Below are 16741 nucleotides of genomic sequence, written 5' to 3'. Positions count from 1 at the left end.
TGCTGGCTGAACCGCTCACATTAACACAAGCTTCAGGTCACGGTCATTATAAACAACTGGAGCCAAACTTCTGAAGCGCAAAAGTATTTTTAAAAAGACACCTGATGTGCCATTTCCCTAAAGAGAAAGAATTTCTTAATACAGAGTTTAACACAGGGGTGGCCAAACTGCGGCTTGTGTGGCTCTCAAAGTTCTCATTGCCCTGCCACAGCAGCTAGATTGGAGAAGGCAATTTTCCAAACAAAACCAGCAGGTGATTTGGAGAATGCATTTAAAGTTAAAATTGCTTTCTTTCCACCTCTCCCTCCCTGTCTTGTGGCTCTCAAACATCTGATGTTTATTCTATGAATCTTACATTAAACAAGTTTGGCCACCTCTGGTGTAACTCTTTGTGCCTTGCCCTGCCTTGGTTGAAGCCCCAGGCCCAGAGCAGGCCCAGCGACTGAAGGCAGCTGTGTGCAAGATTTGCACTCACCTCATCCCGATTTGGAGCATCTGGAGGAGCCGTGGCTGCCACAGCCAGCAGCTTGATGGGCGTGGTGGTGTCACTGAAGACGTCGGACACTTCCTGAGTCATGGCTTCCTGCATCCTCGATTTCAGATCCTGGACAGGGATGTAGAAATTGCACATCAGAGGCACAAGCATGGATTGGAGAAGGCAATTCAGTAAAACTTGGCTCACAAGACGGAGCAGGATACAGACAATGCAGGCTCAAGGTCCACTCGGCCATCCACCTGCACAGGTAATTTCAAAGCAACAGCGTAACAGAGCCAGATCCACCACCATGCAGAGAGAGCACTTCTCTGAAGACACTCTGCCGCGTGGCAAGATGCTCCTCCCAGCAACCCGCCCCCCAGGTTTGCTTCTTTAGAACTGTTACACTAGAGGTGTCAAACATGCAGCCCAGGGGCCGAATCAGGCCCCCGAGCAACTGGCTGTCAACGGCTTCCTTCTCCCTCTCTCTTGCTTCCTTCTACATCACAGCTTGCTTTGCCAGGCTTGCTCAATCGCACAGGAACTACAGAGCAAAGCCTCTATTTTCTCCATTGGCTGAGGCTACTCCCTTGGGAAGGAAGGAGGGGGGAGGCAGAGTTTGCTTTGCCAAGCTCTCACAATTGCACAGCAGAGCTACTAAGCTAAGACTCTCTTCCTTCTATTGGCTGAGGCTCCTCCCTCACCAGTCCCCTGAGGAAAGAAGGAAAGAGCCAGAGCTTCCTTTGCCCAGTTCCCTGGATCCCATGGGGGAAATACCAAGAAAGCACTTTTAAGACCAATGAGTGCTAATGTTTTAAACATGTTTTATTTTAAGTTTTTTGAAAGAAAAAAACCCCTTTAATTGTGTTTGTGTCCTTTATAAAGTTTATATCTCTGCTACCTAATCTAAAATAGGAACACCAACGACCCGGCCTGACATGGCCCAGCCAGACAAGGTCTCCTTTATGTCAGGTCAGGCCCTCCTAACAAAGGAGTTTGACACCTCTGATGTAAACGCTGCCTCTGCAAACCCTTGCTCAAGAGGCCACAGAGGAAAAGCAACAAAACAATTTTAAAAAACATAAAAATGACCAAGAATACAAAAACAGTTTAGGATTATAAAACAGTATAAAAAGGTTGGAGAAGCTAAGCTGAGAAGGATCGCATCCCCTGATACCAACGCTCCTGAACCTCAATTCAACTGGCTGCATCATCTCTTTTCCCCTCAATCAACCCCCTTGGGAGGGCAGCGAGAGAGGAGGGAGGGGCTTTCAGGACAAGAGATGCTCAGTGGCCCTGCTGGGGCATAAAATAAACATTGGGCAAGGTCAGCAGAAGACAGAATCAGGGCGCAGGATGGGAAACTGGGCTAAAATAAATAAAATTAATTTTAACGGGGAGAAAAGTAAAGTTCTGCATTTAGGTAGGAAAAATCCAGTATAAGATGGGGAAGGCTTGTCTTGGCAGTAGTCTGTGCGAAAAGGATCTAGGGGTCTTACGCTGAACATGAACCAGCAGTGATGCAATGGTTAAAAAGGCAAATGCAATTCTGGGCTGTATCAACAGAAGTATAATGTCCAGATCATGTGAAGCGATGGTATTGATTTATTCTGCTCTGGTAAGACCTCACCTGGAGTCTTGTGTTCAGTTCTGGGCACCACATTTTAAGAAGGATCTAGACAAGCTGGAAGGGGTCCAGAGGAGGGCAACGAAGATGGCGAGGGGTCAGGAGACCAAGTCCTATGAGGAAAGGCTGAAGGAGCTGGGCATGTTTAGCCTGGAGAGGAGGCGGCTGAGAGGTGATAGGATCACCATCTTCAAGTACTTGAAGGGCTGTCATCTACAGGATGGTGTGGAATTGTTTTCTCTGGCCCCAGAAGGTAGGACCAGAACCAATGAGTTGAAATTAAATCAAAAGAGTTTCTAGCTCAACATTAGGAAGAACTCCCTGATTTAGGGGGAAGTGTTTGTGAGTTTCCTGCATTGTGCAGGGGGTTGGACTAGATGACCCTAGAGGTCCCTTCCAACTCTATGATTCTATGACCGTTAGAGCAGTTCCTCAGTGGAACAGGCTTTCTCCTGGGGAGGTGGTGGGCCCTCCTTCTTTGGAGGTTTTTAAACAAAGGCTGGATGGCCATCTGACAGCAATGCTGATCCTGTGAATTTTGGGGGAGGTGTTTGTGAGTTTCCTGCCTTGTGCAGGGGGTTGGATTAGATTACCCTGGAGGTCGCTTCCACTCTATGATTCTATTATTCTAACAGGCTTCTTCGGGAGGTGGTGGGCTCCCCTTCCTTGGAAGTTTTTAAACAGAGGCTAGATGGCCATCTGACAGCAATGCGGATCCTGTGAATTAGGCAGAACTTAGAGGGGAGGTAAGAACTTAACGGGGAGAATGCAGAGAGGTGAAGGATAGTGGAGCACATTCCAAATCCCAGATCACAGCCATTGCCAGTGGCCAGAAGCCAAAGCACTCCCCAAAGCCGAAAGGGGAGGGATGTCCCTTCCCTCCACTTCCTCTCGGCCTCCCTCTGTACCTTCAAGGAGTCCTGCAGCTGAGCTGCCAGGGTCCTGGCATGAGGAGATTCCCCTTCCCCTCGGGCAGCCAGGTCGGCCAGTTGGGCAGCCAGCTGTTCCACACGGTCACATCTGGCGAGCAGGTCTTGGCGGTAGGGTCCCATCATGACATTGGCGAGACGACGACCTTCGGCCACGAGACCCCGGATGGCAGCCTGTCCTGGAGCAGGAGTGAGGGGGAAGTTGCTTTATTCATGAAGGAGACCGAGAGACCAGCCTGTCCCTGCCCAAAAGCAGCCCAGAGCCTGACAGAATAACCTGGCAGCCAGACATTTGCCCTCAACAGACAGTCCAACTTTCTTGCAAGGTTACCTAGTATTAATATCCCCAGGACTTTGCACATTAGGCCACACACCCCTCATGCAGCCAATCCTCCTGGAGCCATGTACAAAGAGCCCTATAAGCTCCAGGAGGATTGGCTACATTGGGGGTGTGTGGCCTAGTATGCAAAGGAGCTCCTGCTACAAAAAGAAGCCCTGAATATCCCCAGTGTTACACATGAGCAGCAGCTGGAAGGACAGACTGCAGCCAATTGGTGAGTTTGTGGGTAATAATAATAATAATAATACATTTTATTTATATCCCACCCTCCCCGCCGAGGCAGGCTCAGGGCGGCTAACAACATAGTCGATACAACAGATTATACAATGATTTAAACAGTAGCTAATAATTAATTAAAATTCTAAAAACAATAAAACAATAAAATTAACATCTTGGTGCTATTCCAGCAGATAACAAGAATCATTTAAGCAGTCTCTCAATTTTTAGTCGGTGAAAGCTTCATCAAAGAGGATGGTCTTGCAGGCCCTGCGGAACCGGTCAAAGTCCCACAGGGCCTGCACTTCTTCCGGGAGCTGGTTCCATAGGTGTGGACCTACGACAGAGAAAGCCCGGGTACGGGTACTCTGCAGTTTTGCTTCCTTCGGCCCGAGAATAGTCAGCAGGTCCTTCCCTGCTGACCTCAGTGCTCTCTAGGGTTCATATGGGGAAAGACGGTCCCTCAGGTAGGCAGGTCCTCGGCCATATAGGGCTTTAAAGGTGATAACCAGCACTTTGTAACGAATCCGGTATGTAACTGGTAGCCAGTGCAGTCCGCGCAGCCCTGGCTGTATGTGCTCCCATTTTGGGAGCCCCAATAGCAGCCTAGCCGCCACGTTCTGCACCAGCTGCAGCTTCCGGGTTTGGCACAGAGGCAGCCCCATGTAGAGGGCATTACAGTAATCCAGTCTCGAAGTGACCGTTGCATGAATCACTGTTACTAGGTCCCGGCGCTCTAGGAAGGGGGCCAACTGCCTTGCCCGCCTTAGATGAAAGAAGGCTGACTTAGCAGTGGCTGCTATCTGGGCCTCCATTGATAGTGAAGGCTCCAGTAGGACTCCCAAGCTCCCGACCCGACGCCCTGTCAAAAACTGGGAGAGGTATTTCCCTCCCCAGAGCGCCCCGGCCCACGGAAAGGACTTCTGTCTTCGCTGGATTCAGCTTCAGCCCACTCAGCCTTAACCAGGTTGCCATGGCCTGCAGTGCCAGGTCCAAATTCCCCGGGACGCAGCCAGGCCGGCCATCCATTAACAGATAGAGCTGGGTGTCATCTGCATATTGGTGACACCCAAGCCCATACCTCCGGGCAATCTGGGCAAGGGGGCGCATATAGATATTAAATAGCATCGGCTAGAGAACCGCTCCCTGAGGCACCCCACATTCTAGTGCGCGCCTCTGGGACAGCCCATCCCCGATTGCCACCCTTTGTCCCCGATCTTCGAGGAAGGCGGAGAGCCATTGTAAAGCCAACCCCCTAACCCCTACGTCGGCGAGGCGGCGGGTAAGTAGCCGATGGTCGACCGTGTCGAACGCGGCCGACAGGTCTAACAGCATCAGCACCGCCATGCCACCTTGATCCAGATGCCGTTGGAGGTCATCTGCCAAGGCGACCAGCACTGTCTCCGTCCCATGACCTGGGCGAAAGCCGGACTGGCAAGGGTCTAGGACGGGTGAAGTTGGATTTGAACCAGAGTTTTTATTTTTTCACTCAGCCTGTCCAGTCTCAACAGATCTCAGACGCAAAAGCAGGGCTGGTCCTGGGTGAGTACTTGGGAAAACCACCTCTGAGCATCTCCTCTTGAAGATCTTGACAACGCTTCCCAGCACCGTGTAATTTAACTCTGTTTTTTCATTGTTTTAATGGTGCATTTGGGAGGGGTTTGATCTTAATGGTTTTATCATGTATGTTTTTCAACTGTTAGCCTCCTTGGAGGCCCTTCGAAGGGAAGAAAAGCAGGATACGAATATTTGTAAACAAATACTAAATGTGCATCATCAACCCAAGCCGCCTTCTTTCTAAGATCCCTCTAAAAGCAGCGAGAAAAAGGAGAGCCCTTCCTCTAGCTGACGTGCTCCTCCCTCCCAGCCAATCCTAAACAAGACTTGTCCCCTCCTCAGCCCAGGAGGGTCTAACTCTGGTTAGGACAGTGTAGTTCCATGCCACGACCCCACTCTAAACACAAAGAAATCCATGGGCCTGGATGCAGGAGCTCTGCATAGGGCTACACTGTGGTGGAGCAGAGGCAGCCCTCTCCTTGCTGCCCACCTGATTTCAGGAACTGGACAAGGAGAGAGGAAAAGGAGAGAGAGAGCAAAGTCTGAAGACAGATCATGAGCGCCAGGGCAGGCTACTGGAATCAGATGCCAGGTGAAGGGCTCCGAGAGCGGAACACTTACCTACTCCACGGTCATCCACCGTCGGGTTGTCTATCCATCTCTGAGCTTGCTCGATCTTGCCTTCCAGATGGACAGCGGCTTTGACCGGCCTGCTGTTTGCAACCGCCCTGTTGGTTTTGGACTGCAGGTTCTGGAGGGAGCTGGCGATCTGCTTGGCTAAGGCCCGGGCCTCCGGAGAATCCCCCTTCCCCCTGCGGGCCAGAAAGGAAAAGTCGTGCGGGCTTTGGGAGAACATATGAAGCTGCCTTCTTCTGAATCAGACCCCCCTGGGCCTATCAAAGTCGGTCTTTTCAACTCAGACTGGCAGCGGCTCTGCAGGGTCTCCAGCTGAGGTTTTTCACACCTATTTGCCCGGACCCTTCTTAGTTGGAGATGCTGGGGATTGAACCTGGGACCTTCTGCTTGCCAAGCAGAGGCTCTACCACTGAGCCACCATCCCTCCCCTAATAATAGAACATATGAAGCTGCTTTCTACTGAATCAGACCCTCCTTGGTCCATCAGAGTTGACTCAGACTGGCAGCAGCTCTCCAGGGTCTCCAGCTGAGGTTTTTCACACCTATTTGCCTGGACCCTTTTGAGTTGGAGATGCCGGGGATTGAACCTGGGACCTTCTGCTTCCCAAGCAGATGCTCTATCACTGAGCCACCATCCCTCCCCTTAAGTCAGTGCTGTCTACTCAGACTGGCAGTGGCTCTCCAGGGTCTCAAGCGGAGGTTTTCACGCTTACTTGCCTGGACCCTTTTGAGTTGGAGATGCCGGGGATTGAACCTAGGACCTTCTGCTTACCAAGCAGATGCTCTACCACTGAGCCACCATCCCTTCCCTAAAAACCATCCCTAAAAACTCAGCTGGCTTCAGTTAAGGGGGCGAGGCTGGAATGTTGCCCTGACAAGGATAACCAGCCGATTTACACCAGACCTGCTGCCACTTACATTCCACAATGCCCCGGGGGCTCCATTTTAATCACGGTAATGCTTCAGAAAGGAAATACACCAGCCCAAGAAATGAAAGCAAAGCTGGCAGGGAAAGTTAAACTGACGACACAGTCAGCCCCTACACTGCATTTCATTCATAGAATCATACAGTTGGAAGGGACCTCCAGGGTCATGTAGTCCAACCCCCTGCACAATGCAGGAAACTCACAAATACCTCCCCCTAAATTCACAGGAAAGAGCCCCGTGGCACAGAGTGGTAAAGCTGCAGTAGTACAGTTGGAGCCCTCTGCTCATGACCTGAGTTCGATCCCAGCGGAAGCTGGTTCAGGTAGCCGGCTCCATGTTGACTCAGCCTTCCATCCTTCCGAGATCGCTAAAATGAGGACCCAGTCAGCTTCCAGGGCAGAATGGAGATTCCATCGTGGGTCTCCCAGACACTCAGGCCATGGCACCCCACTGACTCTCAATTCCCAGGGTTCCACAAGAAGAGGGAATGACCATTCAACCCATTTATGTCTGTGGTGTGAATACGCCCACAGCCTCCCCCCCTCCCAAAAAAAGAAACATGGTTGGATGGTGACATAAATACACAACTAGCCAGTCATGCAAACGTAAATCAAAAGCCTTATGGAAATCAAGATAAACAATGTCTACAGCATTCCCCTGATCCAGCAAGGTAGTAACTTTCCACAAAAAGGAGATAAGATTAATCTGACATGACTTGAAGAACTCGTTCTGGCTCTTAGAAATCACAATGTCAAGGGCCCTTGCCATTTTCTAATGTTCATCATATGTATTCTGTGCTAGCTTGCTAGGTTTAGACCATTACCTTGTAACAGAAACAGGAATGTATTACACCCCACAAACTGAGAGCACAGTTTGTTGAGACAGCATAACTGCCTACTGTCTGTAACTCACAATTCTGTGAGAAGTAATTATAACTGCAGCACGTGCTTTTGCTATTGAATTTTGGCAGGCCTAGTAACAGTCCTAGATTATGTATATAACGTAGGACCCTGCCTAGGTCCTGTAGTTCTGACACTTCTGTATTAAGCGTCTGTTCTATCAATAAAGTTGACTTTCCCAGACATCCTGGAGAGTGCCTTTACTTGAGGATAGCCTCAGAGATGACAGTCTGTAGACATGACATTTCAAAACTATGGAACTTGCAGACAAACAACTTTGCCCAAGGCAGGAATCCAGGAACACAGACTGATGTTAATAATGCTGTTAGCAGAAGCGCGAGAATACGCACTGTTTTCGGAGGTCTGACAATTTAGCTGTCAAAGCGGAGATTTCTCCCAGGGACCGCAGAATGTCATCCCTCTCTTTGGGGTCTTCACAGAGCTCTGCAATTTTCCTGGCTTCGACCATAATCCCTCGAATGTGTTCCTCTCCTTCGCTGCCCCCGTGAGGGTCTGCTAGCCAGCTCTTTGCATTTAAAAAAATTGTATCGATACATCACTTTTAGAGATCAACAATATTTGAGTCTTCAGTGGTCCAGGCTGTCATACCATTATTTATTTATTTATCAAATTTATATCCCGCCCTCCCCTGATGGGCTCAGGACGCTTAACAACAGTTAAAAGCCACATAAAAAATTAAAAACAATACACAATAAAATCAGTTTCACACATTTTTAACCATAAAATCCAAGATCCTTGTCGACGTTTCTAAATATCTGTATTTGTCCAATGGGACTGTCAGTGCTGCGGGGCATTTGCTACCTCCCCTTCACCGTTGAAGGCAAGCTTAAATAGTTCAGTCTTGCAGGTCCCGCAGAGCCCTGATGTTTTCAGGGAGGGCATTCCTCAGAGCGGGGGCTATTGTTGAAAACACTCTGGCTCTAGTGGTGGACAATCAAACTTCTTTCAGTCTGGGGATCTGAAGGAGATTTTGGGACCCTGAATGTAGCGCTCTCTGGGGCACATATGGGGAGAGACGGTCCTGAAGGTAGACAGGTCCCAGGCCATATAGGGCTTCAAAGGTTATGGCCAGCACCTTGAAATGAATCTGGAACGCTACAGGCATCTAGTGTAACGTTTCCAGCACAGGTTGAATGTGCTCCCGTACAGGTAGCTCCAGTAACAACCTGGCTGTTGTGTTTTGCACCAGTTGCAGCCTCTGGAGTTGAGTCAAGGGCAGCCCATGTAGAGGGTGTTACAGTAGTCTATTCTTGAAGTGACCGTCACATGGATCACTGTTGCCAAGTTGTTACACTCTAGAGTTAACACAGAGTCGTTACGTTAACATCTTCCTCAGGTTTAAGCGAGCCATAGATAAATGCAGCTCATCTAAAGTTACGTTTTTGTATGTTCCTAAAAGGTCTCTTTTAGAACTGGCCAGACAAAAAGCACTCTATATTTGACAAAAGGCTAAACTAGGCAGTTCTTTGGTTTTAGAACAAAATCTTACCACAAGGTAGCAGGCAGGAATGATCAGAGTAAATAAACAAGATTTCATATATCAGGGCTGCCTTCACCCAAAGGATTTCCCATGTTTCAGCCACACAATTGGCAGCTTTTATTCCCATGTTTTTCTACATGATGTCATTCTCTGTGCATAGACTGTTAACAGCCCATGCCTTCCACACAACATTCTCTGCTTTATCCTAAACTTCTCAAAAACCCAATGATTCCTGTGCAGGACACAACCAGCAAAAGCAATTTCTCCTGCTGGAAGGGCAGACAGCTTAGCTGAAGGATCTCTGCAAAGTCCTAGCCAGTGATTTCATTCCATGGCCTGCCTTTGAGATGGAAAGGAGGGGACCCTTGAAGTCTCTGGAGAAACTAGTCATTAAAGTATAATTCCTATCCTGCGTTACTCAAGCTTTTGTGTATCATTAAGGTATTATTCCTATCCAGTGTTACTCATGCATGCGTGTTAAAAGAAAAAGAAAAGATTCACCCACAGCTCAGTCTGCCTTTCAGGGAGGGAGGAAGAGAAGGAGATTGTCAGATGTGGCTGCAAAGATCTGGAGGTTTTCTTTTTAATTTTTTAAAATAATGTGGTATGTTGTTTCTGTGCAGTGCTGTGTTAACTCTGCTCCTCAAAATAAAATTTTAAAAGAGTGGCTAGAGAACCCTGGAAGTGATGTGAGAACCCAGTGGGAGGTGGTGGTGAGGGGTGATCCAATTCACAGCAGGCATGAAAGGGAAACTGCAGCTGAGAAGGGATTCCCAGGGGCTGTCTGAAAACAATATAGCAACGGTGACTTCATGCAGAATCATGTTGGCAACCAGACTATCTCAGAAAAGTACCCTGGTGTTGAAGCAGCCCTGGCAGACTGTGTAACACTTTTTGGACAACAGAGGCACACTGGGAAGTCACACTCAGAGAGTATCTGCAAACTTCAGAACTGGAGTTTTGTTCTCCAATCATCTGTTCCTCAAGATGGATCCAGGAGACAAAAGGAAATACTTTCTTACTTGAGCAAGTAATTAAATAGCAGGATTCACTGACAGTGAGTGCAGTGATGGCCATGGCTTAAAAATGTGGTTAGATATCTGAAGACTAAATGGAACCTCCATATACAGAAGCAGCAAACCTCTGATTCCCAGTGCCAGATGGCAGCATCAGGGGATAGCCTCAGCCTCTATGCCTGTCTGGCCCTCCAGGGTAACTGGTTGGCTCCTGTCTGAAACAGGATGCTGCGTGAAACAGATGAGCCATGAATCTAATCCAGCAGGGCTCTTCTTGTGTTCAGGTAGGACTGCGCCTTGTGGTGCAGAGTGGTCAGCTGCTCACAACCTGAGTTCAATTCTGGCAGAAGCTGGGTTCAGGTTGACTCAGCCTTCCATCCTTCCAAGGTCGGTAAAAGGAGTCACCAGCTTGCTGGAGGGAAAGTGTAGATGACTGGGGAAGGCAAAGGCAAACCACCTCGTAAAAAGTCTGCCAGGAAAACGCTGTGATGCGACATCACCCCAGAGTCGGAAACCAGTGGTGCTTGCACCTTTACCATTTAGAACTTCTATGAGGACACGTCAGCCTTGAAAGTAATGAAGTATGTCCCTTTTTCAGAGACAACTGACTTCAACAGTTAATTTAACTTCACTAGTACCATGTGCAGGAAGCAAAGGTTTATACTAAGAACTCAGAGAGCTCTCACAGTAGCTGCCCCCTTTCAAGGACAACTCCTGCGAGAGCTCTGGCTGACCCAAGGCCTTTCCAGCAGGTGCAAGTGGAGGAGTGGGGAATCAAACCCAGTTCTCCCAGTTAAGAGTCTGCACACTTAACCAGTACACCAAACTAGCTCTAAGACCCAAACAAGAGTGAAAATCATTTCTGAGAACAACCACTTCATCAACACCTACCCCAGGTGTGCAGAACAACAGAGAGGGCTTATCACCTCCCTTCCTTATAACCGTGCTGGGCATACCTGAGCCGCATCGATTTTTTTGGCGATGGCCTGCTTTGAATTGGTCATGGCCTCCAGTTTGCGAGCTGCATTTTCCACTTTTGCAGTTAATAAATCCAGCCCTTGGGAGACCTGCTGCGCCTTCTGCATGGCTAGCGGCGTGGCACCTTGTCCCCTATGAAGAAGAGGAGAAGAAGATGACAACCATAGAGTTATACCTGACCCTTCTCTCTGAATTAGAGTCTCCGAGTGGCTCACGGTCTCCTATGTCTTCTCCACCCACAACAGACACCTTGTGAGGTGGGTGGGGCTGAGAGAGCTCTCATGGAAGCTGCCCTTTCAAGGACAACTCTGAGAGCTATGGCTGACCCAAGGCCATTCCAGCAAGTGCAAGTGGAGGAGTGGGAAATCAAACCCGGTTCTCCCAGATAGGAGTCCGCACACTTAAGCACTACACCAAACTGGCTCTCAGAAAGAAGACAAAGACATGTTGGGGTGCTTTTGCCAATGAGAGGAAAAGAAAGATACAGGCTGGAAGCTGCTGAGATGAACCTCCCCCCCCCCCGCCCAGGGCCTTGGGGGACCCAATTTCTGGGATGGGGGCCCATTCCCGCCCCTGCCTGAGCCGCTGCTCTGATTATGGCTAGTTTGGTGGCAAGCTGTTCAGTGAATAGTGCATTACTGGGCATTATACATTTTCCTTGAAAAACCCAACTGTATAGAAATTCTCCACGTTTGATACATGCATCTGGATGCTTCGGGGATGCACTGACTCATTTCCCCCCCTTGCAGAACTGTAGCATATCTTGCACTACATTTCCCCACTGATTAATAGACCTGCTGTGGAAGACCACCCAATTACTACTGATAAGGCCTCTTATTCTGCAAAAAGAAGCTTTCAAATGCAAATGGGAAATAGATATCAGCTTGATTGTAAGGCAGCTTCTGAAGAGAAGCAGGGTCTACTCCCCCCCTTCTAGCTGCCTGATTTGAGAAGTTATGCATCTCTCTCTCTGAGCAATATGAGAAAGCACCTGCAAACCCCCTCGCAAGCTCAACAAGACAACAAAGGTGCCCCCGGACCCTCTAATGAGGGGACATAGCTCAGCTTGACAACTCCCCAGGGCTTTTTTTTTGTAGCAAGAACTCCTTTGCATATTAGGCCACACCCCTCTTACGTAGCCAATCCTCCAAGAGCTTACAGGGCGCACTGTAAGCTCCTGGAGGATTGGCTACATCAGGGGTGTGTGGCCCAATATGCAAAGGAGTTCCTGCTACAAAAAAGCCCTGCAACTCCCCTTCCTCATCCTCCAACAAAAGAGAGGGAAGGAGGGATCTCTTGTATTATTCTAAACTCTGAAGCCAGCAGCCTGTTCCATTGTCTTCCTGATATATGGAGTTTTGGAACCAGCAGAAGCATCTTATTTTTATGATAATGCAAAGAATTGTATACTGGGGGAGACCCAGCAAAAAGAATTGCTTGGCGTTTTCATGCGCATAATCTCTAGTTCCTGTTTCAAATTCAGAGCATCTTTGTGCCCCAAAACTCCTCGAAGAAACTAATGAAACAACAGGTCTGCTAATGCTTCACCACAGGGGGATTTTTTAACAAACGCCTCTCTAATTCTGTGGGCACAAAACAGAACCTTTACCAAAGACAAGTAACACACCTTTTATTACCAGTCAAAGGATATAACAGATGGAAACCATGTGAGGAAACCTGCTCAATAAAGCAGTGTATATTTAGTTCTTATAAATGAAAACAAATAACAAAATACAAAACGAGGTAAAGTTTCAACGACAAGGGCAGAGTCTCTGGGGGTGGGCACTACTCCAGCAGCTGCCTGAGAATTCTGCAAGTGGTCAAGCATTTACTCTAGCCAACGGGAAAAGCTGACAAAAATTGGGACTGTTGAGAAAGTAAAATAACTCAACCAAACAGGGGAAAGGGGGCTGCAAAGTCCAGTCTCTTGTTCGTATGACACACGGGACATATAAAGACTAATGGAGTGAACTGTGCATGCCCCAAGGTCTAATTGGAGAACTTCTCCATCTAAGGAAGACAGAACAGTTCATTTCAATCCTAGTAATATATTGATCATCGTTGTATAAAATAAATCAGGTATCCATCTACCCATTTGTGTAATTCTAAAGAGATGCCATATTTGGAATGCCAGAATCACTATTCATAAGCAAAGGGCTATTTGCAGGGCATTTTTTGTAGCAGGGACTCATTTGCATATTAGGCCACACCCCACGATGTAGCCAATCCTCCTGGAGCTTCCAGCAGGCCCTGTGAGAAGAGCCCTGTCAGCTCTTGGAGGATTGGCTACGCCAGGAGTTCCTGCTGCCAAAAAAGCCCTGGTTACTTGTGTTTAGTAGGAAGTGGGAGTTTACCTGGCTCGAAGGTCTGCCACCTGGTCAGTTAACTGCCCCAGCATCTTACAGGTTCCCAGAATCTCTCTGCGTTCTTTGCCCGCACAGAGCTCTCCAACTTTCCCCGCTTCATCCAGGATCTGCCGAATGGCCTGTTCACCTGCGTCGCCTGGTGGGAAGCAAGAAGGTGTGAATGGGGACAATGGGACCATGCATTATTTACGTAAAGGAGACGGCCAGGCCTATTAAAACCAATGCAACATCCAATGAAGGGAGGGAGGCAAGTTTAGCGAATGAACTCTTGCAAGAAATATAATCCATCATAACAGGCAGAGTTTCCACAGCAGGATAACGTTTCTCTAGTAATAGGTGTATCAGTTCACGGGATTCGGCAGGACACACTTCATTGGAAGTCAATTGATTTTGGTGCCCACGTTCGTTCCAAGCAGTAGCTCCATGGAATTGTCAGAGTATTCTGCCATCTGCATAATTTTACAGCATGAGTGAGAAAGGCAAACAACTTAAAAAAAAACCACTTCAGGGCCAATTTCTGTCCACTGTCAATTCCTGGTAAGAAGACGGAATCAGTCTCCTGCCTTTAAAAAGATGACAAAGATATTGGATTTATATTCTGCCCTCCTCCCTGAATCTCAGAGCGGCTCACAATCTCCTTTACCTTCCTCCCCCACAACAGACACCCTGTGAGGTGGGTGGGGCTGGAGAGGGCTCTCACAGCAGCTGCCCTTTCAAGGACAACCTCTGCCAGAGCTATGGCTGACCCAAGGCCATTCCAGCAGCTGCAAGGGGAGGAGTGGGGAGTCAAGTCTGGTTCTCCCAGATAAGAGTCTGCACGCTTCACCACTACACCAAACTGGTTCTCTGTCACTGAGCGGGAATGTCTGTGGAGTCTCAGACCAGAAATGGAAGAGCAGGGAAACTGAATGAGAAACTTGCCAATCAATGTGAACAGAAATTCACAAGTGTGGAGACTTGTGAAGCTGGACAAGCACAGGCATTCCTGACCCCGAAGGCAGGGCTATTTGTGAAGAAAAACACTCCTGACCACCTTGGAAACAGTGGCCTTCGCTATAAAGACAGCTGCCACCATACACTATACCCCAGCGAGGTGCCCATGAGCACCATAGGATCTGCCAACACCTTCCTGGGTGCCCCCCAAGTAGTTGTAGAAAGTGGGAGGGGTCAGGCAGGGCTTTTGTCCAGCAAGGCTTCTGATTGGCTGTACAGATCTGCTTTAGCTGACACTCTTTCGTTTCAAAGGATTTCTAGAGAAATTCCTCTCCATTCACTGTAAGAATCACCATGGATGTCAGAGGTGTCAAAGACACATTCACATATCAAAAGTCACACTACCCAGCAGAATGGTTGTTTTGGCTCCCTCCAAAATTTCTGCTTATGGAAGGGATGGGGGGAATCAGCCAAAAATCATCTCCCTAATGCAGGGGTGCCAAACATGTGGTCCAAGGGCTGAATCAGGCCCCCAGAGGCCTCCTATCAGGCCCCCGAGCAACTGGCTGTCATCTGCTTCTTTCTCCCTATCTCTTACTTCCTTCTGCATAATAGCTCACTTTGCAAGGCTTACTCAGTTGCACAGCAGAGCCACTGAGCCAAGTCTTTCTTCCTTCTATTGGCTGAGGCTCCTCTCCCCCCTCCCAGTCCCTGGGGAAGGCAGGAAAGAGCTAGAGCTTCCTTTGCCCAAATCCCTGGATCCCATGGGAGAGACACAAAGAAAGCACCTTTAAGACCAACAAGTGCTAATGTTTTAAGCATGTTTTATGTTTTTTAAAAATACATACTTAATTTATGTCCTTTATAAAGTTTATATCTCTGCTACCTAATTTTAAATAGGAACCCACATGGCCTGACCAAACATGGCCCAGCCCAGCAAGGTCTCATTTATGTCAGATCCGGCCCTCATAACAAATGAGTTCGACACCCCTGCCCTAATGGTAGCAATCCTCTGCTGGATCCAAATTAATGTTTTTGCTCTCAAAAGATTTTCAATTTAGATCCTCCTCCCCAATCTATGTACACAGGAGACTCAGGGGTCAAGAGCAGAGCTGAGAAGGTGCAGCCAAAGGAAAAATCTTTCACATCCCATTGTCTCCCATGGGAGACAGATAAGCTTATTTCGGCGTCTGAAATGAAACAGATGGAGACGCGCTTAAATCAGACGGCTCACCAGCCATGAGATTAATCTGAATTAGATCTTGATAAATGAGCAGTTTCCCCAAACAACCTTTCCTACAGTTATAAACACCTTCCTTTTGACCCAGGCTTAATACAGGAGTCAAGTTGCACCTCTAAGTCCAACCAATTTTTATTTAAAACATAAGCTTTCGTGTGCTCTTAAGCACACTTCATCAGACGAGGAATGCAGCACAGTGAGCAAAGCCACAAATAGCTGAGCAGAGCCATACAGAGCTGGTAGGCAGCAGTCCAGAATGCAACATGGCAGGCCACTGCCTACCAGCTCTGTATGCCTCTGCTCAGCTATGTATGGCTTTGCTCACTGGATTTCTCATCTGATGAAGTGTGCTTAAGACCACACGAAAGCTTACGTTCTAAATAAAAATTGGTTGGTCTTAGAAGTGAAACCTGACTACTGCTTTGTTCAGCTGCTTCAGACCAACACGGCTGCCCGCTTGGATCTTAACACAATATAGTCATTGACAGATATTCTCACATGTTGACATATTACTGTTTTATTGCTTTTGCATGCTCATGCTACTCAGATCAAAGGTTTGCTCAATTTGTTAATTTTAATATACTGTCATTGGATCTTAAATTTGTACCAGTTTGCATTCTGAGCCACTGCCTACCAGCTATGTGTGGCTCTGCTCACCGTGCCGGATTCCTCGTCTGATGCTTAGAGCACACAAAAGCTTCCGTTCTGAATAAAACTAAGTTGGTCTTAAAGGTGCCACTTGACTCCTATTTTGTTCTACTATTTCAGACCAACACGGCTGCCCACTTGAACCTTTCCTACAGTAGAAGCTGATGTGGATCTCACTGTCCTCCTCTCAAATACAGTTAAGGGCTTTACCATGGAAAAATGGAATCTCATCTCCCTTCTTCCTAGGCATTTATGCTTCTCTGCAGGGCTTTTTTTGCAGCAGGAACTCCTTTGCATCTTAGGCCACACACCCCTGATGTAGCCAATCCTCCTGGAGCTTACAGTGGGCCCTGTACTAACAGCCCTGTAAGCTCCAAGAGGATTGGCTACATCAGGGGTGTGTGGCCTAATATGCAAAGGCGTTCCTGCTACAAAAAATGCTCTGGTTAAGAC

General features: G+C 48.1%; 1 protein-coding gene across 2 annotated transcripts in view; it reads right to left on the bottom strand.

The window, feature by feature from the left end:
• VCL (vinculin) overlaps window positions 1–16741 on the bottom strand; it is a 140026-nt gene that overhangs the window by 27534 nt on the left and 95751 nt on the right. For both annotated transcript variants that reach the window (XM_060236692.1, XM_060236693.1), the window contains exons 8-13: window positions 13456–13603; window positions 11080–11233; window positions 7957–8132; window positions 5766–5956; window positions 3011–3210; window positions 476–604 (exon numbers count right to left, since the gene is read on the bottom strand). In XM_060236692.1, coding sequence (XP_060092675.1) covers window positions 476–604; window positions 3011–3210; window positions 5766–5956; window positions 7957–8132; window positions 11080–11233; window positions 13456–13603 — 998 coding nt within the window. The remainder of the gene's footprint in view (window positions 1–475; window positions 605–3010; window positions 3211–5765; window positions 5957–7956; window positions 8133–11079; window positions 11234–13455; window positions 13604–16741) is intronic.

This window comes from Heteronotia binoei, chromosome 4, assembly GCF_032191835.1.
Source record: "Heteronotia binoei isolate CCM8104 ecotype False Entrance Well chromosome 4, APGP_CSIRO_Hbin_v1, whole genome shotgun sequence".
NCBI lineage: Eukaryota > Metazoa > Chordata > Lepidosauria > Squamata > Gekkonidae > Heteronotia > Heteronotia binoei.
The sequence above is the reverse complement of the archived record's forward strand: the minus strand, read 5'-3'. Positions and strand labels throughout refer to the sequence as shown.